This window comes from Monodon monoceros, unplaced genomic scaffold (genome assembly GCF_005190385.1).
Source record: "Monodon monoceros isolate NGI ecotype Baffin Bay Population unplaced genomic scaffold, NGI_Narwhal_1 Super_Scaffold_2, whole genome shotgun sequence".
In the NCBI taxonomy this organism is placed as follows: Eukaryota; Metazoa; Chordata; class Mammalia; order Artiodactyla; family Monodontidae; genus Monodon; species Monodon monoceros.
Genome location: NW_021703776.1, coordinates 78,255,664 through 78,278,403, shown reverse-complemented (window position 1 = coordinate 78,278,403; position 22,740 = coordinate 78,255,664). Strand labels below are relative to the sequence as shown.

The 22,740-nt window shown below is 38.6% G+C and overlaps 1 protein-coding gene across 1 annotated transcript; it reads right to left on the bottom strand.

Moving 5' to 3' along the window:
- Positions 1–1,670: 1,670 nt before the first annotated feature.
- HYAL4 (hyaluronidase 4) lies at positions 1,671–20,983 on the bottom strand. The gene is made up of 4 exons (XM_029234404.1): positions 20,912–20,983; positions 8,858–9,857; positions 4,355–4,444; positions 1,671–2,399 (listed from the first exon to the last, which is right to left on the bottom strand). The coding sequence occupies exons 2-4, from the start codon at positions 9,809–9,811 to the stop codon at positions 1,998–2,000; spliced, it is 1,446 nt and encodes a 481-aa protein (XP_029090237.1). The 5' UTR covers positions 9,812–9,857; positions 20,912–20,983; the 3' UTR covers positions 1,671–1,997.
- Between the last annotated feature and the right edge of the window lie 1,757 nt (positions 20,984–22,740).

Here is a 22,740-nt window from a genome sequence, read left to right as displayed (position 1 = left end):
GGGCCCGTGAGCCATGGCCGCTGAGCCTGCGCGTCCGGAGCCTGTGCTCCGCAACAGGAGAGGCCACAACAGTGAGACGCCCGCGTACTACAAAAAAAAAAAAAGAAAAAAACAAAACTATAAATAATAGAAGCTGGATACTCAAAAATCAAAACTTAAGGAAAATTGCTAATTAAGTTTTGCTACATCCAGTTGATAGACTATTATGTGGTATTAAAATTATTTAAATTATATTTATGAAGACTATGAAATAACATGAAAACTAGGATGTATGATTAAGTGAAAAACACAAGATGCAAAAATATATGTATATTATTATTTACAACCATGTTTTTAAAAAGTCTTTAGAAGAAAGGCCAGAAAGAAATACACCAAGAGTTACCAGTATATATTATAGAGATTATTGGTGATTTCCATTAGTTTTTTCTATTTACAAATTTTCTATAGTGTATTTATATCATCTTTGATATAAAAATAAAATAATGAAAAAATTGAAAAAGTTAACCTACGTAATGCTACCTGTATTTTATGGTATTATAAATTTTTTTGTTTTTTGTGTATTTTACATTTAGAAATTAGACCTTCACAATGTCAGTAACGTCTGACAAGCAGGGACCCAGAGTTGAAAAGGACACACCTGTATTGCAAATGTTTCACAGAAAGACAAAAGAGGCAGAGGAGGAGGTTGAATCAACTCTCATGCCTTCTGTAATAGCATCATACCTGTCTTGAGTTTACCTTCTAAGTAGATCATTTCCAGGAGAAGGAAATCCTGTCAGTTGAAACAGTGGCTCTCAAGAGAACACATGCGTAAGTGATTGTACATAGAACATAATATCAGAAAGAGGAAATTGCCCAAGACTGTTTTATCTTAAGTGTCTCCATTACTTTGGTGATCAAGAGAAGATAATTGAAGATTAGCAACATGTATTAATAGCTGAAGTATGCATGGGATGTGTTATCCCATTTATTCCTCAGAATAATTCACTGAGGTAGGAATTATATTAACAAATTTCACTTGAGAAAATGGGGAATATGAATAACTTGCCCAGAGGCACACAACCAGATGGAGAGTGAAAAAATGATTCAAATCAGATTCAAACTGACTCTAAAACCACTACTCAAAACTCATATGTGGGGACCAAAATAGCGATAGCATTTGCCAATAGCACTTCCAGGTCCCTTAATTATCATTTATTTTAAAAATTTTTAGTAATGATTTTTGCTTGCTAAAGACATCAACTGCATTTTTATTAACATGGCTCCAGTTTCTAGATCTAGAGCAATGTCAGCCTCGGCAAGCATGAGTACTATCCTGAAGACTTTTGCTGTATTTAGATCACCAGCCTCTGTGAGGGAGGGACTCACGGTGGGTGAGAGAGGCGCCATATTGGAATAGATGTCTTTGCAGTGACTACAGCTCCCCTTGCCTCAGTTCCTGTGCCCTTCTGTTAAGTCACATCAGTGACTGGTTCTGCACTCATTGATCCCAGGCAGGGAAAAGAAGCCTGAAGAAGAAGTTTGAACCTAAGGCTAGAACAGGAATTCTGCATTTGGTCCCCTTTGGTGGACCAGTTGACCAGGTCATGCCCTGAGGTGACCCCATTTGTTAAATCAGATAACTGCATAGGAATCTGTCCTTAAATAAGTTGCTAGCTGGAAAACCAGTCTTTGAAATCAATAATTTAACATTTATATGTATACTTTTATGTATCTATGTTCATATGAAGACTAAAATATATTCATTTTAGGTTAAATACAACTTAAACATTCCAGTAAGGAAGAAGAATGCATCGATTTCACTCCTGGATCTTGTTTCTTAGTCAAATCGGAGCCAAATGAAGTAATACGTTTCCTGTTTATGTTAAGTGACACACGTGTCTACTTACAATACCTCTCAATGGATTTCATATGAGAAAAAGATTGTTGTAAGTTTCATCTCTTCCCTAAGTGACGACTCTAGAGGCCAAACTTCATTCCCTTTAAACTCAGTTATCTCACAACTGAATACTCTGATAACCTGCGGAAACCAGCAGACACAATGTGATTAGGGAGCCAGAAAAAGAGGAAACCACAGAGCAGCCGTCAGCCATCCTCATTTCTCTGCAATCAGCCCCTTCGTATCCCTGATAACAATGACAGGAGAATCTCTTCGCCAGCACCGCCAGGTCTGTATCAGATGCTTTGCCTTTCACAGTAAATTCTCCATCCTCGGAAGCCTCTATGTGGTAACTTGCAGGGTTCAAGTGAAGGTAATCGGGCGTTTTCCACACCTTCCTTACGCATCTCCCATTATTCCTGCAGAGGTGAAAGCTGCACACCTCAGCGGCTCTGGTCACGTTGACTATGTAGCTCCCTAAATCAGAACTCACAAACTGCTTTACCTTTGTACAGTTGCCCTAGAAAGGTAGAAACAAATGGGATTTAGTGCTTTTTCTGGTACTGGTAGGGTTAGAGCGTCTAGATCCACAAGGCAGCTCTTTGGACTTGATTGAAACTTAATGGCTTGGTTCCAGCCCATGAACTCTTAGGTTCAATCGCTGTAATACAGGGGACCCAGACCAGAAAAATGAGAGGTGGTTGCGACAGGAGATGGAGAATATGTTACCATAGGCTATCTGAACTTGCAAATGGGCCCCAGCCTCAGCATATGTGACCTTGCTTTCTTTCAGTTTACATCCTTTATTTCCTCCTTCTAGATCCCAAGTTAATGGGTGTGAGAAAAAGAGGAACAAACCCAAATTGAGAAATCGTGCCAGAGTTGCTGTCCTCTGGCCACGTTTCAGGTGTGTGTGTCTTTCAGGCTTGTGTTAGAACCTGAATCATCATGTTCTACCAAATTGTTGTTGACTGTCAACCTGAGCCTTCTGGATTTTCCTGTTAATTATGCTCAAATACCGACTGCCCTGGGATCTAGCCCCCTCTAAACAATTCAAAGACAGGAAAGCCTGGAAGGCTGACCAGGTCATTTGTGTGTGGTTCCTATTGTGTGTTCTAAACAGAGGCCACCTGGTTGTGCATGCAGCTCCCTGAGGATGCTCTTCTCAGGAGCCACGTGGGCTGGAGGGGAAATGTCGCACCAGGAGAGTCAGGTACTGATCCTCAGTTTCTACCTAATTCTCACATGTGGACAGAGGAGACTTTTAACTTTATATTGTCACAAACAGTTTCATGAACAATGTCTTGGTAGCAACAAATTGAGCCTGTGAAATTCTAAGAATAATATCAGATCACCATGAACTTGCAAAAAGTTCAATTTAACAAAAAGCATTGAGGGCTTCCCTGGTTGCAGAGTGGTTAAGAATCCGCCTGCCAGTGGAGGGGGCACGGGTTCAAGCCCTGGTCTGGGAAGATCCCACAGGCCGTGGAGCAACTAAGTTCATGCGCCACAACTACTGAGCCTGAGCTCTAGAGCCTGCGAGTCAAAACTACTGAGCCCACGCGCCACAACTGCTGAAGCCTGCATGCCTAGAGCCCATGCTCTGCAATGAGAAGCCACCGCAATGAGAAGCCCGTGCACCCACAACGAAGAGTAGCCCCTGCTCGCTGCAACTAGAGAAAACCCATATGCAGCAACATGGACCCAACACAGCAATAAATAAATAAATAAATAAATAAATAAAAGCACTGAGGATACAAGTATTATAATTCAAGGCAAAATGCATTACACTATAGGGATATAAACAAACAACATCTGGAAATACAGAAGAGATTGTGGTTGATATGGACTGGAGAAAACTAGGAAGACTTCTTGGAGTAGATAGTATTTGAGTGGGAAGAAATTCAAAGAGACATAACTCTTATTTTAAATGCTATTAATTTTCAGCTAATCTCTCCATAGAAGAAAAATAAGTTTGATGTAGATATTAAAAATTACCATTTGATTCCACTTCTCAAAATATGATATCATACATTTTATGTAATGGCTAAATGCAAGGGCTCCAAAGTCATACCATCTGTGGTTAGTGCCAGCTCCACCACCAGCTAGCCTAACTAACTGTTACCCTAGTTAGATTTCCTTTCTTGTTTCCTCACCTGTAAATGAGGATGCTAGTCCCTACCTCATAAGGGTTATTATGATCAGGAAGTGAGCAAATCCGAAACCAAAAGGCACTTAGCACGATCCTAGCATAGAGTAAATATTCAACAATCATCAGTATTATGATTACTATCTGAACAAAAGCTAACCTTTATGGAGCTCCTTCTATGTATCAGGTGCTGATTTGGGCTTTAATTCTAAAGCAGGTTTACTATGGGAGACCTGAGAGCTCTGATTAGAGTAAGTTCTATAGGAAAACAGAGCAAATAATGTAAATATTGTAATATTAACTATACCGCCAAGGTACTGTCTTACCTCAGATGAAGTCAAATTCATGTCTCCCCAGATAACGATGCCTGCAGCTCCCAAGGCAGCACTTTCTCCAATAGTACTGATTAGATCTTGCTAGAATGAAGAGAGTTCATTACACTGTATTCATTTGAATGTAAACAACCTGCCAGGGATTAGGATTGGAGGCTAAATTCAATATAATACATGAAACTATTCTCCAGTTTCTTAGAGTAAAGCAAATGTTAAATGAACCGAGGCTCAGAAATTTCACTCTATAATCATATAAAAACATATTAAATACATATTTTTTAAACTTATATTTTGCCAAACAGGACATTACTTTTAAACAATTAGCCTGTAAATAGCCACTAAAAGTTGTTTAATTGAAGTTAGCTAGGAGTATATACATACAAACCAGCTATGAGTATACGACCTGGAAACAGAATCCAAAAGTTTTCCTTCTCTAAATGTGACGACTGCCTTGCATTCATCTTAACCAAGTTCCCTTCCCAGTATGCAACACTCTCCTGAGAACTTTGCCTCTGCAGCGACTTGGAAGGCTTTTGTGTCATTTGGATTCCCAGGATAGGCAAAGGAGCACAGTGTTAAGGGCCCCGCAGGATCCGATTTGATCCAGCCCTTATATTTGGTCCCTGAAATTATTTGTATTTAAGTTTAAAGTACCTGATTTAGTTGGCTTTACTTATTATTCCTCCAGTCACGGTAAGGCTGCCGGGATTTTTCTCAATATGGTTAAGATAGATGAAAACTAAATTTCAGCAGGGAGAATTTTGGTTTTGTAATCCTAAAGGATTATTGTTTTAGTGTTTAAAGATTAACATGAATCTAGGTCATTTCAGAGGGAAATTAAAAGTTGAATGTGTGCAGTTGGTTTCCTAAATAAAGTTTCTGCAGTTGATTTTCTAAATAAGTTTCTTATTTTTTAAAAAATAAATTTATTTATTTACTTATGGCTGTGTTGGGTCTTCGTTGCTGTGCGTGGGCTTTCTCTAGTTGCGGTGAGCCAGGGCTACGCTTCGTTGAGGTGCGCAGGCTTCTTATTGTGGTGGCTTCTCTTGTTGCAGAGCACAGGATCTAGGCGCACGGGCTTCAGTAGTTGTGGCACATGGGCTCAGTAGTTGTGGCTCATGAGCTCTAGAGCACAAGGCTCAGTAGTTGTGGCGCACGGGCTTAATTGCTCTGCGGCAGGTGGGATCTTACAGGTTATTGATCCATATTCAGTAAGTACGGAAACTACAGATGTTTGTGGTGAAAGCCACAGCTTCTGAGGTTGATATCAGGAGGGAACGTTAGTTTCTTTCCAACGTGTCCTTTAGCGTCATTATCAAAGAGAGTTTATTGCGACTGATTCAAAATGGCAAGTCTTCTAGCATGTGTTGACTAGAGGTAAGGAGTCACTAGCAGGTATTTAGGCAAATTCCTCTAACAAATTAGCCCACCGTCACCTAGCTGAGAGCAGGGTGCTGGATAAAACACAGAACAGCTATGCTTGGGGGGCCAAAAAATCAGGGTACTACTCAGTGAGGGAAGTCACAGGTAAGATGTCTCTAGGAGTAAATTGGGACCACCTGAGCGCATAAGCCACATGAAAGGAGAAATAAAGGAAGAGCACCTGATGTAATAGCAACACATCTTCCAGGTCCCAGCCTGGTGTAAGGGAGCCTTGCCCTACCCATGATTCTTGGCTCAAATCAAGGTTTTGGAAGTTAAGAGTAGGGACACCCAGAGGACTCATTCTTTACCCTTGGGCTTCAGTCCCTGAAGCTTTACCACAGTGCGTGTAAGTAAGGAGCCCACTGTGGGGGGCTGGAGCATCACTAATGTGCTCCCTTTGTGTGTTATCAGAGGGAATATGAATTAATTACAGGGGAAAACATCTTTAAACCTATAGTCAAGAAAAACCCTTTCATTATTTTTTAAAAACATAGTATCAACAATATCTAAATTGCATTTATATATGTGGTATAGGCAATCTACTGTGTGAAATGAGGCTTTATAGCCCACATATGATTCCCCCAAGCTATGGTCACTGACTGAAATTTCATTCTTACGTATTCCCCTTTCAAGTTTAAGACTCTGATACTTGTTAAAAAGTGTTATCTATACCACATATATTTCTGTAGTTCTTTAAATGTTCATTTTTATCTTCTTATTTGATTTTCATAATATTTCTCCTAAGTAGATAAGGCAGGTAATATTGTGCCATTTTGTAGATTAAGACAGTGAGGCACTGAGGTCTCGAGAGGTTAAGAGATTTGGTACTAATTGGTAAGTTGTTTTTCTAATCCTAATTTTATGTGTGTGTACACACACAAACATTTTAAAATGCAGATATCTTTGGGAAGGCAGAAATGGAAACCATTACTAGTATTTACAATTTGCTATAAGTGAATATCACGTTTTAAAAAGTTTGTGGGCAGGTTTTTATTGAGGATGGAATAAAATGGTGGTTTGTTGGTGTAAAACATGTGGAAATGCCTTGCCATTCAGAAAGTTTACAGAATGATACCACGAGACTAACAAAGAAAATTGTTTCTAGGTGAGACCCTAACTGTTGTTCCTTCTTCCCTTAGAGGGAACAGAAATGTTTCTGAGGCTGTATCTGTTCAAGAAGGAGCTTACCGTTGGCTTGCAGAATGTACCAGTAGTTTAAACTAATCTATTGAAATGAACACTTTGTCCTTTAAAGTTTATTGTTTCTTCCAAAAGTAAATTTGTTATCACTAAAGAAAGGAACTTGTTTGAGCCAAACACAGAAAAGCAAAAGAAGTTTCATAGAGGAAGGTGGTATTTAACTTTTAATTCTACAGTCAAGACTATTTTATAAAGATGTAGATAACCTTTTTACACCTTCCAAATAGTGTTAGTTTCCTACCATTCTCAATCAGTTGTTGCTGATTTTTCTGGGTAGTATTAATATCAGTTCACAAGAGAGAATTTTTATCTTTACTCATCTCATCAGTGGCGTCAGAGGCACAGCATTTACCAAATCCTGATGTATTTGTGTCATTTCTCCCTCTGAGGAGTAAGCTGTACTCTCTGTCTGCTCCACAGATACCTACTGCTCATGGTAGAGTCCTCACTGGGTGTTTCCTGAGTGTCCTTTGGATACTTCATACTCAGAACATCTTTATATTTTGATACATGCTGGCAAATTGAAACTTGTTATAGTGGAGAAAAGAGAAAGGTGAGTGCTGCACACCTTTAAGATATTGCTGCACACAACCCCTAGTGTGCAGCAATATCTTAAAATACCTCTGCATCACAAATGTGAAGGTCTGAACAAGGCTCAAGTCTTCTCATAATCACACATAATTATCCAAGTCCAAAGGTTAGAGTAGCATCTTCTTTGAAATTTTTATCTCTACAAGTTTCCATTTCAGTGACTAGAGTAGTAAAGGGAAAGTAAGGGAGAGAAAATTGGGCTGAAAGTTCATCTATCTTAAAAGCTACACTCACAGTTTGTGTGAGGTCTTTGGCTGCATATATGACTCAAGTAAAATAAACAGAATAAAACTTCTATATGTAAGTTTTAACCTAGGGTTATGAAACCATCTACTAGTGATGAATTTACTATTGAATTTAGAAACTCACACCACTCTTACCAACTTTCCACTAATTGTGGTCATAGAGTCAAGAATAAACCAGATGGTTAAATCTATAGGGGTCACCTACTTTTAGCAGATTTGTAACTCCCTTATTCCTTAAAAAATTATTTTTAATTGTGTGAAAAAAACATAAAATTTACTATCTTAGGTATTTCTGAGTATATTCATGTTGTTGTGCCTCCCTTATATCTTTTATAAAACCTGCTATTGTGCCTTAAAAAGAAAACACTATTTTCCTCTTAAGATTTTTTTTTTTTTTTCGGTACGCGGGCCTCTCACTGTTGTGGCCTCTTCCGTCGCGGAGCACAGGCTCCGGACGCGCAGGCTCAGCGGCCATGGCTCACGGGCCCAGCCTCTCCGCAGCATGTGGGATCTTCCCGGACTGGGGCACGAACCCGCGTCCCCTGCAACGGCAGGTGGACTCTCAACCAACCACTGCGCCACCAGGGAAGCCCTCCTCTTAAGATTTTTAACAATGAGGCCAGCAGCAGAAATGTCTACAATTCTACTTCCACACGTATGAGCAAACTACTCCATTTTAAAACCGCCTCTCTGTTTTCCCAACCTGTTCACCCCCAATTGTTTCAGTAACATTCGCAAGAGGCCAGTTATAAGGGAACACAATCAAGGTTGGGGAGCGGGAAGTAGTTGCTGACATTGCACTTTAACCCCTTCCCTCCTTACTTTGCTCCTTGAAAGACAAATAATAAATGAGATAATCAAAATTCAGTCTGTACAAATGAAGAATCTGAGTGATTGACTACTCAAAGGAAGAATTATCCTCCTATCTAATGGACCACTATTCTGGAATCCTTTAAAGAACATAATTAGCAAAGAAATGTCTCTTTTAGAGATAAGAGGAAATCTCCTTATCTTTGTCAAGGGGTATCTTTCTTACCTTAGAAAGAAAAAATAAAGGTTGGTCTCTGTAGCCTAACCTTGTATAGACGAACACAGGCAGAGCATAATCATGGGATGTCATGGTGGAGATCCTCAAGGATTCATGCACCCGAAATTGTGAGAAACGCAAAATGTTTTTGCTGTCTCCAAGAGATTTCCTGACACCGATAGAAGGATATAAAGCAGCACTGCTGTTCCAGAGCCAAGAGAGCTCATTGTTCCTCAAAACTTCTTCCTCTGGGCATGACCCAGTATAGTTTGGGGCATAAACATTATAATTGTGGCAATCAGGATATAAATAGTAACCCCAAAGGCCCTTGGGTCTGCTCTTAATTCCCAGTTCGATGGTTTCCTTCATAAAAGCTTTTGCACTTTCTTCAAAGGTTGCTTTGGCTAAATATTCAATATCAGCAGCTGATACATTCTCTTGCGTCTCAGAAATAAGCTTTCTTGATTTCTGTCTGTAGACATCTTTTGTGTTCCAGTTCCTGGCCCACTGGGGTCGCCAATATTCCCAGTCTATAACGGCAAGTCCACTGAAATCTTCAGAAGGGATGTAATAATTAATATCTTGGTCAGCTTTTTCCAGATGTACCTGCAAACTTATGTTCTGGGGGAGACCCCCATTAATAGGAACTCCCTGGGATGTATACCATGGATAGTATCCCAGTCTGTTGACATAAAATATAGTGACATTTTGCCCCCTGGCCCTGGCCAGTGGACTTCCAATCACCTGAAACATTTTCAAATTTAGTCTTAAATTATATTTTATCAAGCACTGATCTGTTGGAGCATTCCAGGCAGCTATAAAAGGTTTCCTTTGATAAATTGGAAGTTGGGCAGGTTTTAGGGAAGAGATAGACTTCAGAATGAAAAGTATGGGCAGCCATGATGTGAGATGTATTGGTTGAACAACACAAAACCTTAGTTGTCCTTCAGATAATGGTTTCATGATAAGATAAAAATCTTCTCTTCTGCTTTAATGCACTCTGGAAGACCTGAGGAGAGATTTGATTTTCTGTTAACGATAATTTTGAGGAAAAAGACTCAAATGTTGGCTGGATATTATTATAGTTCTTATCTATTTACATCTTTAAGTACATTTTAGTTAAAGGTCTTAAAGATCCCTATAAATAAATTGAGATAGAAGTGAGTGCAGTGGCCTAACTTCTATTCAGGGGGAAGCAATGCAACTCAACAAACATCATGGAGCATCAGATGCTGTGTCCAGAATATGAAATGAATAAGATGTGGGTCCTTGTCCTCAAAAAAGCTCATGATCAAATAAAGATGTAAAAGAGTATTCACTACCATTTTGGAAAACTCATCAAATCCCAGGCTCAGTGCTTACTTCCTGAATAAATATTTATCTCATTTAATTTTATAATACCTTTTTATTATTTCATTCAATAAGCCAAATGTCTGGTTGCTTTCCCAGGCTTCCTTGCCGCTAGGGTACTGGTATGTGACCATGGACAGGACAATTAGATGCAGCCCACTCTAGACTTTGAGTTGAGATCTTGGAAATCAAAGTGGCTAAAAGGTGGTGGTGCCAGTGATAACAGAAATTCCAGAAATGCTGGGAGTGGCAGTGCCTGTCAGGGCACCCACAATCTGATACCCATGGTGTTGATGTTAAGTGGCAGCATTGCCCTCACGGAACAGCACTCTTCTGCGCAGATCAGAAAGGTTTTGTTTTGGTTGCTTACAACCAGGAACTCTAACTGACAGAGATGCTTTCCATGCAATCTGTGGCTTGTGAGTACTTCCTCCAGCAAAGGTGATCACTGTGGGCAGCATATTGTATGTAATTATCATTTTTAACCACCAGGTGTCACCAGGCAAACCTTATAGCATTTCTCAGACCTAGGACACAGAGGTAAACAAAAATTATAAGTAATCTGTAAAACTTTATTCAATGACATTAAGAAGTTCTAAGTTATACATAAAATATTAGTTTGGGATATACACAAAAATGCCAGTTTTTAAGGCTATGGAGGTAGATATTTTCCTCATCCATTCACAGAATAAATATCTGTATCCTTCCACAATGCAAAGATGAGCAAGATTACTTAGTAACATGAAGTCTGCTGAACGTATAAATTACGGTTTGAAGAGAACAGTATTTTCAAGGGAGTATAATTTTATGAGTACAATAAGAATTGCGGTCCTCGAAACTGCCTCTTATCTTTGAATGTTTTTATCATATTCTCCTCAGGGTAAGAAAAATGGATGTGCATAAGGTGTTCATTCATAGAAAAACATTTTTTCTTTGAATTTAAAATTCAGTTTATGTTAGAGAAGGCTATGTATGTATACAAAAAAAAAATCTATTCTCCCAGAACACTTCCTGCTTTGGGTTTCACGCAAACCATAGTTTTCCACTGATTATTGTTTCCCTTTTGGTCATTCTCCTCATCACTGCCACAGAAAGTCCTCATTCATTTACTACAAAGTTACCAAGTGGTTCTGTTCTCCTATCCTGGAACATTGTTATTCTCCTTTCTCCAGTAAATGGTAGGTGCACTTTCCATGGCAGGTGGCAGGCAGAGCGCCTGATAAAATGTGCAGGTGCACAACCAATACAGGCAAAATAAACAAGGGAAATCCAGTGCCTGTGTCTTCTATTTGCTGTATGCCTTGGGTTTCTGCTTCCCACGCAGGTTTGTCACGGCACTGGTGCCCCCTCTCTCACTCTCCTAGTTAAGCATGGCTTGCTGGGAGGAGAGTCCCTCGCTCTGCACCTCTCAGACAATCTTTTCAGTCCCCTGCCCCCGCTGCGCTATCATTAGCTGTGTGCTTCTCCCACCCTCTTTCCTTCACCAGGGAACCTCCGCAGGCCTGCCAATGGCTTCAGAATCCCTCTAAAACCCTTTCCTTCATCCTACCCAGGCCATCAAAATCCCCACTGCCAAGCTCTACCTGTATCTTGACTAGTTGTCACAGCATAACAATCTCTGAATTATCCACACTTAACCATGAGTCACCAGTAGCACTTTTCTTGTCTTTTTCCCTTCCCCACTCTCATAATCTTTCCAGGAAGTTTTGCTTTTTTAAACAAATCTCGAATTAGTGGGATTTTAGGAAGAATTGGCAGGATATTGGGGGTGGGTATGGCGAGGAGTTCAATCTGGATTTTTCCCCTAAAATTTTATCACCCAGTTTTCTCTTCTTAGGTTTGTTCTGAGAACATACATGAAAGACTAGTTCCCTTCCTCCAACTGGGAAACTTCCATGAAGACGTTTTGAAGGGCCCTGGATAAATGATTCCCAGCAAAGTGACACATCCGTGAAAGCCAGAGGGTAAAGGGAGGTAGATTTCTCCTCAGAACCAAGGCTTGGCCACCACTGCTTTGACCTTGGCTTCACAGCTCTGGACTTCTTCACCCACTGAGAAGAGAACGTGACACCAACAACAGGAAGTTGGGTACTGCCTTCCATTAAGCAGGCCTCAGACCTCACCGCAGTACAGCTACCCCTCCTGGGTGGTGAAGGATGGTGAGGAAGACAAGGGGTCCCCTTGGGGGAGGAGGCCCTTCATGTACAGATACAAGAGTCTGCAGAGAAGTCTCTATCCCCTGCTTATTCCTATTTCCCCTCTCACTCCTTCCTCCCCAAAGTTTACTTGCTTGTGATACATTAAAACAAATCCCATCCCCCACCCCGATTTCAGAAGCTGACAGCACTCACAGCCAGGCCATGTTATTCTCCTATTAGACATAAACAGTCTCACAAAATGCCTACCTCAGGTTTATTCTCAGACTATAATAACATGAGATAAAACAAGACCACTTTTTCATTGTGTCTGAGCAGAAATAAAACGAAGATCACTGTGCTACCCACAGAACACCAAGCATCCCTCTCTTGCTAAATGAATGACTTCTGTTCTTTACCCACGTAGAAATGCCCCTGCTTTCTGACCACATCCAACCTGGAGAAAACCTCTGTTTTCTCAGACCCTCTGCCAAATCACCCAACTAAACCTAAATTCTGTAACAGGTTCTTTCTGACACCATCTTACGGGAACACCTCACAGCTTCCTGTGGTGTGTGTCTTCCTTTTTTGCAACATGTCATTACCCAACTCATGGAACTGCAGGTATGTTCCTGGTGGTCTTTGGGGAATTGGCACCTGGGTGAGAGCAAAGGTATTGAACACTTTCTACACATCAGGCTCCCATTCCGAGTACTAGGAGCAAAACAGATGTAAACACCTGCCCTCATAGAGCTTAAATCCTTTAAGGGGAGACAGACAATAAACAAGGTGAATAAAATGTATAATACATTGGATGGCGGTAACAACAAAGAAGAGAATTAAGCAAGGATTCATTTTAGATGGGAAGGCCTCATTAATCTGAAAAGAAGTGATCTTTAAAGAAGATAAAGAGTAAGGCTGGAGGATGTCTGGGGAAGCATGGGGGGAAAGCAGGTGCAAAGGCCCTGTGGCAGGCACATGTCTGCCATGTTTAAGGAACTTCAAAGAAGCCAGTTACTAAGTAAAACGGACAGAGAGGTAAGAGAGAGGGTCTTGTAGGGCCTTGTTGGGGCTATGGCTTTCACTCTAAGTGAGATGGGAAGGAGTTGAGAGAGCTTGGAGAGAAGAATGACACTGTCTGATTTGGGCTTAACTGGATTCCATAGGCTGCTGTGTTGAGGCAAGCATGAAAGTGAAAGGGCACAAGAAAGAAGCAGCAGGAAGCTTGTAAGGAGGCTCTTGTCATAATCCAGGACAGAGATGACAGTGGCATGATCCAGTTATTTAGAAGAACTTCACAATATTTTTAATAATCACCAACACAGAAAAATAATAAGATTATAAACCTATAAATTAATCCTACTAGTTTTGTTTTAATTTTGATTACAACTCTAAACTTCTGTTATACACAATGTAGTTTTTTTTTCCATACAGCATGGTGATTCTTACTAATCTTTAAGATTAGCGGGAATACTTTTGGGAGTATTCCTCAAAAACATACACGTTCATCTCTTAATATTAATGTATTAGTGGAAGGAATCAATTTTCCAAGTCTACAACTCTTCTGTTTCTTTTTTTCACGATATTGGGATTTGTTTTCAAAACCTTTAGGACTCCAAGTGTCTTCCCCTAAATCCACAAGGGTTTAAAAAGGTATCCTGAAGGTCATTATCCCCATTTTTATTGGAAATTTAAAAACACAATGTTTTATTTCCAAACCTTTAAGGAAAGTACTGACTGAAGTGATATTTTGTTGCCAATAATAAATATATATGCATAATTATTTTTTTTTTTTTGCGGTACGTGGGCCTCTCACTGCTGTGGCCTCTCCTGCTGTGGAGCACAGGCTCCAGAAACGCAGCCTCAGCGGCCATGGCTCACGGGCCCAGCCACTCCGCCGCATGTGGGATCTTCCCGGATCGGGGCACGAACCCGTGTCCCCTGCATCGGCAGGCAGACTCTCAACCACTGCGCCACCAGGGAAGCCCTATATGCATAAATATTTATCAGAATGGAAAATAGAGCAGAGCTGCCAAATTCAACTCAACTCTGTAGAAATGATTGTTAACCTGCTTTCTCATAAAAGCTTATTAGAGAAAAGGCCAATAATAGGCTTCCATTTTTTTATCTGAAGAATGTTATTACCTTAGTCTGACTGTTAATGTCTTATCCTGATGGTTCTTAAGATCTTCTCTCATGAAATATCAATATTGTAAAAGCTGGCGGTAAGTGTTCCAGCAGAAGAAAAAATATAGTTTAATGGATAGAGTTTTTCCCATACATTTTTCTTAAAAACTTGATGCCTATTGGTTTACAATATAATACACTATATGATAAGATTTCTTTAAGTTCCACAATTCATCATTAGGTACTAAATTTTATTATAACTCTATTTCATGTCATAATCAAAGAACACTGATGTCCCTCCATCTGAACAAATTTTAGAACCACTGGACTACCTTGATTGTACAAAACGGCTTCCCTTCCTAAAAATGAGCTTAAGTTTTGTAAGTATATAAAAATGACTATTTCAGTGTTGCTTGTGCTAATGGGAAATTCACTCTTCGGTGTGAAAGGCCACATTTCTTATGAAGCAAGAGCATTTTAAAACTTGAAAGAGAATGTAATTGTCTTTACATAAGCGTATATACTTAGTCTTTGTCAAAAAGTATTACTTCTCTTTTAGGACTTGAAATTTCTTGCAGCCAAGATCAACAGCTTCTAGGAAAAGCACACAAAGTCTTAGAACCACATTTTGAATAAAATGTTCCCTCTGTCAAACCATTTTTAACTAAGCTCCTTAAAATAACATTAGGTTGATTTGAATCCTCAGTTTTCTACTTGAAGTTTTTGAACTGTAAAGCCATCTAGTGGTCTGTGAAATGTTACTAAGGTTTTTTTCAATGTCCATAGTCAAGATTATAACTTAAAACACCCTCTACTCCCATAATATGACCCAAGCCATTGACCAGAAGAGCTGGGATACCAGGCAGGGTAAGCAGACAGAAACTAGGAAGCTGGGGGTGGGTGGTGGTGAGGCCGAACCTCAGGCCTAAGGACTACAAGGATATTTAAATAGGAGAGTTTGATCTGGGTTCTCTAGGTACCAGATCTGAATGTCAGGGTACAGACTGGAGTGAAAGGGCAGGCACTTGAGAGGAAGAAGGTTGTGGCCAGGTCACATTATTTTCTCTTAAGTAAGCATGGCTTAATTTCAATTTCTGCCTTTGTCCTGACAGGAATAGCTTGGAATCTAGGATTGGCCTGGTTTTGTTAACAGCACCCATTCCTCTGTGGGAGCATACATATTTTAGCAAGGTAGGAAATTTGAGCAAGGTGAAATGTGCAAGCACTGGCTCGAAACTCTCTGTAATGAAGAAAGAATAAAGAATGATGGTGCATTCCTGGTGGAAACAGAAGGCAGAAAATTTTTATCTGAGTGACAAATGCACAAAACCTTTCACCTGGAAATTCTGCTTCTGTGTTATTCATTGCAGCATTGCCTATCATTTCCAAGTTGGAAACAAATGTCTATCATTAAGGGACTGGTGAAATAAAGCATGGCTTTCCACACAATGGAATACTATGCAGCTGTAACAAAGAATGACGTTGCCTCTCCATGTTGATATGGATATTCACCAGATATCATAATTATTCTTTAAGGTATATATTTGTTTTATGTATATGTCTACACATATACTTAAAATTCTTAAAAAGCTAGATATGTATAGAATGCAGCCATTATTTTTCTGAGAAAGGGATATATATATATATATATATATATATATATAAAAGTATGTGTATATATGTAATATATATATACAAACATATATATTACATATATATGTAAATATGTGATCTGTGCACTAAGGAATATCTCTGGAAGAATTATGATTGCATTACTTGCCTCCAGGAAGAGGAACTTGTGGCTGAGGGAGAGAAACTGCAGGGGTAGGATGAGATTTTGGGGGGAGGAAACTTCTGTTGGGATTTTGTACTATGTTGATGTAGCAGCTATTCAAAACCATTACTCAAATTTTAAAAAATGAATAAAATTCTTTGGAAAAGAAAGAAGATGTACCTTGATTCTGACTATAAGGGATCTGGCATGGCTTCCTAAACAAGGTAACATCTGAGTTGATTTTACTACAAAGACCATTTTTTTATAAAGTTATTTGAGAAAATGGTAGGCTTTTCTGCAACAGGGCAAGAAAAAGACCTTTTCAGGAAATAAGAGAGGTTTTATTTTTTGTAGTTGAAGTAAACACCATCAGCCAGAGCTTTAAGTTACACTCTATGCTGACACTCGGATATTAAGAACTAATTATAGGTTGTTTAATTATCTATGGTAAAGGAAAACTAACAGTGGTTAATGGTTTAGGAGATGTTCAGTAGGAACACAGAAGATAGGCCTAAAGAAATTGATTAGGGCTTCCCTGGTGGCGCAGTGGTTGAGAGTCTGCCTGCCGATGCAGGGGACACGGGTTCGTGCCCCGGTCCGGGAAGATCCCACATGCCGCGGAGCGGCTGGGCCCGTGAGCCATGGCCGCTGAGCCTGCGCGTCCGGAACCTGTGCTCCGCAACGGGAGAGGCCACAACAGTGGGAGGCCCACGTACCGCAAAAAAAAAAAAGAAAAAAAGAAAAAAAGAAATTGATTAGTGTTATTATGCACCACAAAAGGCAGTGCACAATACCACTACATTACTTATTACAAGTGGGAAAATATGCTGTAGGGTAATAGGCCTTCTCTGATTATAAACAATGCAAAGCTCTAGCTATAACAGTAAAAGCATTTGGAGGGATTTGATATGAAAAAAATGCTTTGATCATTCTTTTTATTTCCTTGCCTATACGTTAATTTTGGTGATTTATCCAACTAGTTTTAAATAACTCAGGAGGTTGCATTTTACCCATTCAACTTCAGATCATTTTTCTTGTGTTTTCTTAAGCACTTCAATTCCAGTGTATTTTATCCAATAGTACCTTTTTGACAGAAATTAACTTCTGACTTTTTTTTTTAATTCTTCAATGTTTATAGCATTATTTTTATTTTTTATTCTTCCTCACACTTCCCTATTATAAACCCTTTCTCAAATCATATTTCTTTCTTTGAGTTCTATCCAACTACCCTGGTGTGTTTACAACACAAAATAAGGAGATCTCTGCAATATAACAGAAGCCAGTATGAAGCAGAGGTTACTGGAAAAAGCACACAGGAAAAAGTTTCACTGTCTCACCTATTCAATTTTTATTTATATTGTTTTAATTTGCCTTTATAGCATATCACAATACTGTCTTTGGGGGGGGGGCAGCAAGGGTATGATGATAAATGATAGCAGTTTATATATGCAGATATAGTACTGACATCTATCCCCTGTCTGAGCTGAAATCTCAGTTTTTCAAAATTATACTTGTGAACTTAAATTCCACTTTTTAAATTTATGAATATAGGATGGAATCTTGCCCACCACCCCTTCCTCCACACCCCTCTGCAACTTTATAGCCCTCTGGCTGACATTTTCATAAAAGACAGATTTTCTAACCAAGATGGCAATCCCTCTGAATTGGATTGCTCTCTGGACATCTCACCACTATGGCCTCGCTTCCTGATACTCAGTTGATTCATGCCTGAGTTTGCAACTCATGTTCCCTACCTAAAATATCCCTTTCAACCTTCAGTAAACTTGGTTACAAACTGTCAAACCCATTACAATTAAGCAATCTGAAAAGACTGTGGCACATAAAAAATTAAGAGCTGGCAAAATTATGTTTGCGTGTATTTTTCTTCACTTTTCAGGTTTGGATCTAGGTATGCTTAGCTACCTAGATATCTTATGTCTCCTTCTAAGGCTCTAGGCTTCCACTTCAGGTATACCTGCTGGATGTATGATAAAGTTTTTGATGTTGCAAGTGAATGTGCTGGTCAGCCTGAGCTCTACCAGGTTTTAATAACAAATAGTATGTATTATCGTGTAACCAAGGAATTATGCTTTATTTTTTAAAAATTTTAATAAACTGGGCTTCCCTGGTGGCGCAGTGGTTGAGAGTCCGCCTGCCGATGCAGGGGACACGGGTTCGTGCCCCGGTCCAGGAGGATCCCACATGCCGCAGAGCGGCTGGGCCGGTGAGCCATGGCCGCTGAGCCTGCGCGTCCGGAGCCTGTGCTCCGCGACGGGAGAGGCCACAACAGTGAGAGGCCCGCGTACCGCAAAAAAAAAAAAATTTTAATAAACTGTTGAAACACGAAATATAGTAGCTAACTAGTCATTAATTTGTATGAATTTGGAAAAGATCATTACTTGATCTCTACTTTGGTTGCCCGTTCACATGATATGAGAGGTGTGTTGCACTTGGATATTAGTAAAGAAAGTTGAGTTTCTGCATTAATATAGTAGCATATACTAACCATAAATGTGAAGTAAATGCTTTTTCATACAATGAATTTTTAGTTCCTTAAAAAGTTTACTCGTTCATGACCATTAATTTCACGCAGTTTAATTATACAAACCATATAACTTGAAAATATTTTGAAATAGATTTTGGTTTCCAAATGTAACCTTGACAGAATCTCTTAATACAATAAGGAAATCTGGAAATGTTCCAGTCATGGGTTCTGGGTTGGACTAAGGATGCACCAAGGTTGTTCTGGGATATCTATGATAAAGGCAGAGCAATTCCAGACTAGGATAATAGCCAATTCTTGAACTACCCAATATAATGCATCTAAGAAATAGTGTTCCTTGAAGAGTGGAATTTGCTTTTTTTTTTCAAGTATACTTGATAAGAGGGAACATGGGATTTATTCATTTGGATCTATTATGAACATTGGACCAATGCTTAGGTGAAAAGCTTCCTTCTGTGAAAAAGACAACCGGAGATTGTTCCTGTTAGAAATTCATAGCAACTGCAAGTCTATTATATGTAGAAAAATTCAAGGATGTGCTAACCTAAGGAGAGCTAGATTTCAACAAACAAGTAATTATAGATGATGATGTAAATATAACTATAACTTTAATTACTGAATTTGCTAAAGTTTTTCCCAAGAAAGAGTCAGGTTCCCATAGAAGTTTATTGCTAAGAAAATATGGTACATATTATGATTCTCAAAAACATTATAAAGGACATGAATCCTGAATCTCTGCACATGAGTTTTTTATAACTTATTTTTTAAAATTTTCTTAACTTCACCATTTAACACCTTTTCAACTCTTTGCTCCTGACTCTACCTAAACATTAAGAATCTATGAATAAATACTTCAACAAGGAACCTTGTTTCTGTCATCAAACTGAATTCAAATTTACAGACAAGGCTGAAATAAATCATGTGACTAAACTCTCTTAAGTAAATCTACAATATAAGTATTTATTAGTAATACAAATATCTTAATTAGTAATGGCTCTAGATTAAAGATCGCTGTTCAGGAGCTGGCCATGAAGGAGTTAGAGATAATCAAGTTTCATTGCCTAAGCTATGTTATTCAACTCATAATTTTTCAAAATTTTCACTTTACCTTTGGTGTATGTAGCCACTGATGTAGACAGCTTTTTTCTCCGTCTTTAAGCTATTTCTTGACTTTAAGATGTACTCTCTCCAACAGATTAAATGATTTAAGATTTGTCTTTCTCATATTGTTTTGGTAGTTGTTCTTTCTTTTCTGGAAAATCTAAATCTATCTATCTTTATGTATATATATGTTTACATCCTCTTCCCAATTACTGATTTTGTTATTTGAAGTGCCTGTTGATTTTCATCTCTAAATATTCAGTCCCTTTATTAGCATTTGGAAAGAAAATTTAAAACATATTTTATGACCAAAAAAATAACCATCTTCTGAACCATTTTAAAAGTCATATGTTTCCTAAAAACTGCAATACTTGTTCCAAATAACAGCCCTCTAATACTATCCAATACAGTAGGTATGATAACTATGTAACGTATCTTTTAAAATACATTTTGTTAACGATCATGCAAAAATAAAATCTTTATCAAATAAAGAAATATACTTATATGTAAAGAAAACCATTTAGGTATATAAAGTTAGCTTGAGGGACTCTGCACAGCTATCAGTTATAAAAAATATTAAAATTGTGGGTCTCTCATAAAGCCATATGTTCTATGGCTTATCTATAGTTAGTTTACTAACCTGCTTCAAGGAATACATTCTGATGCTATTGTATTAAGGATTAAGCATTAGGTTATGATAACACAACATACTGCAAAAAGCTGCTTTTCAGAGAAATTGTTCATATAGAAGAGAAATGAAACAAGTCTCAAATACATATTAATGTAAGAATCATCCTCAAATACAAATTTATAATAAAAAATGAACTGGAATTTAAGTTATATCTATCAGCGACAAATGTACTTTTTACAATGTTAGGTTCATAAAAGCAAGTTCACGTTTTGAAAGATACTGAATTTGGAAACTAAATAAAATAAGTTAGGCCAGAAAAGAAATCAGGGTATTCCAAGAAATGAAACAAAACTAGTTTTCTTCTAACTAACTCCTCTGAGAAAGCATGTTTCTAAAAACAGTCCTTAAAAATTTTTCAAACAAAACAAAAAGTGTATTTTACCTTTGCTTTTGTTTGCTGCCCGTCCTTTAGTCACCTGATGCACAGCAGAGGTTCAGTGGCAAAAGGATGCCCTATGGCTGTTCAGAGAAACATGTCATTACAGAGGTGACTCAGTCCTCCAAGTTAAACTAGAGGCTGGCATTACATCTCTTTATAACCAAAGTCAGACTCTCTTAAAAGCACATTGGTATAAGTGACCATTGTTTCTGAAAATACCCAGTTTAAATTCACTGACCTAAGAAGGAAGAAAGAAAACTTTGATTGAGACTTTAGTTGGAAAATAGAGGTAAAAATAACCATACATTGGAAAGATTTCCTAGGATGTGCTATCCTTGATGATAATGGAATAATTAACTCTTAGTGGGGTTTTAGTTATCATACTGAGTAAATACATTAATCTACTAGAACCACTGGTTCAAGATGATAAATTGAGATCATGTATTTACTGTGTCATCTGCAGTACATGTCCTTAGAAAAAGTACAGTATAAAGCTGAAAACAAGAAGAGGTGACATGACTCAAAGATCGAAAATAGATTGAATTGAATCAGAAATTTTTAACAGTAGAAATTTACCTTAGAGGTATGAACTGTCCCTTCCACTGGAGAAAAAAACCTTAGGTGCAGAGACAACAGCTCCAAAAAATGCAAGTGCATGGGGAACCAATTATCTGAGCAATCAGTTAAAATATTGACTCCAGTATAGCAGAACCAGTCAGACCATTCAACTTCCCAGAGTATGGAGCACGACAAGTAAGAGAGCCATGTGACCCCAGGACGCTGAAGTATAGAGAAAGACCTTCCCAGGTAGGGTTCAGAGTGTCTGTGGGACCCAATACAAGAGCAGTGCTGAGCTGGGTATAGTTGGGTCTCCCCAGTGGGCACAGAGGGCATAAAAAGGCTTCTCAGCCCTCGAGGGAATTACACTCCTCTTCCAAGGTAATTTTCTCCTTACTTTGATGATTGTGAGGGTTCCTATCAACCTGCCTGTTTTCTGCTCACATGCCCCAGATGGAATCTTACTTGTCAGCGTGCCTCAGCCCCTTTCACAGTCTACAGCCCATTCTCCCATTCAACATAGAGTCCTGTTGAGTAAATATACCCAAACAAAGGCAGGGGTTGGGGGATCCCTATGACGGTTTGCAATCACTCTGTTCCCTCATAAATATAAATGGATAGCCAAGGATCACATACACACACAAGAAAAGAATTCTTTGGAATTAAAAATATAAGTGTCAGAATATTGTGAAGACTAAACTAGCATTCCAGAAGAAAAAGTGGGCAAATCCATAATACAAAACAAAAAAGACAAAGGCTTAGAATACATGAAAGAAAAGCAACACTGAGTATAGATCTAGAAGTGCTAAGATCCATCTAATAGTAATTTCTTAAATGAACAGAGAGAATGAAAAATAATGAAAGAAAATTATCCTGAGCTGAAGATGGGAGTTTAAATTAGGAGAGAAAGCTAGGCGGCTTTGTAAAGAATATCTCCAATATACAAATAAACACAATGACATGAATTTACTAAGGACCAGAAAGTATGACAAACTGCTACTAAGATGAAAACATACATTCTTTCTGATTTAAAAGTTAATGGTGTGGAACAATTACAAGACTGGAAAAAAGCAAGTATCTCATCAAAAAGTTTGTGTCCAATAAAGGGTACTGTGATTTTTTTTAACAATTAATGGGAGGTAAGAAACAACACTGCCCTAGACAACAGACAAAGTATCATTGTTCAGGTAATTCGGGAGCGAGATGGGCACTCTCAGGGTTTCTAACAGGTATTACCAATCATCTTACAAGGTATGTTTCATTTACTAAAGTGG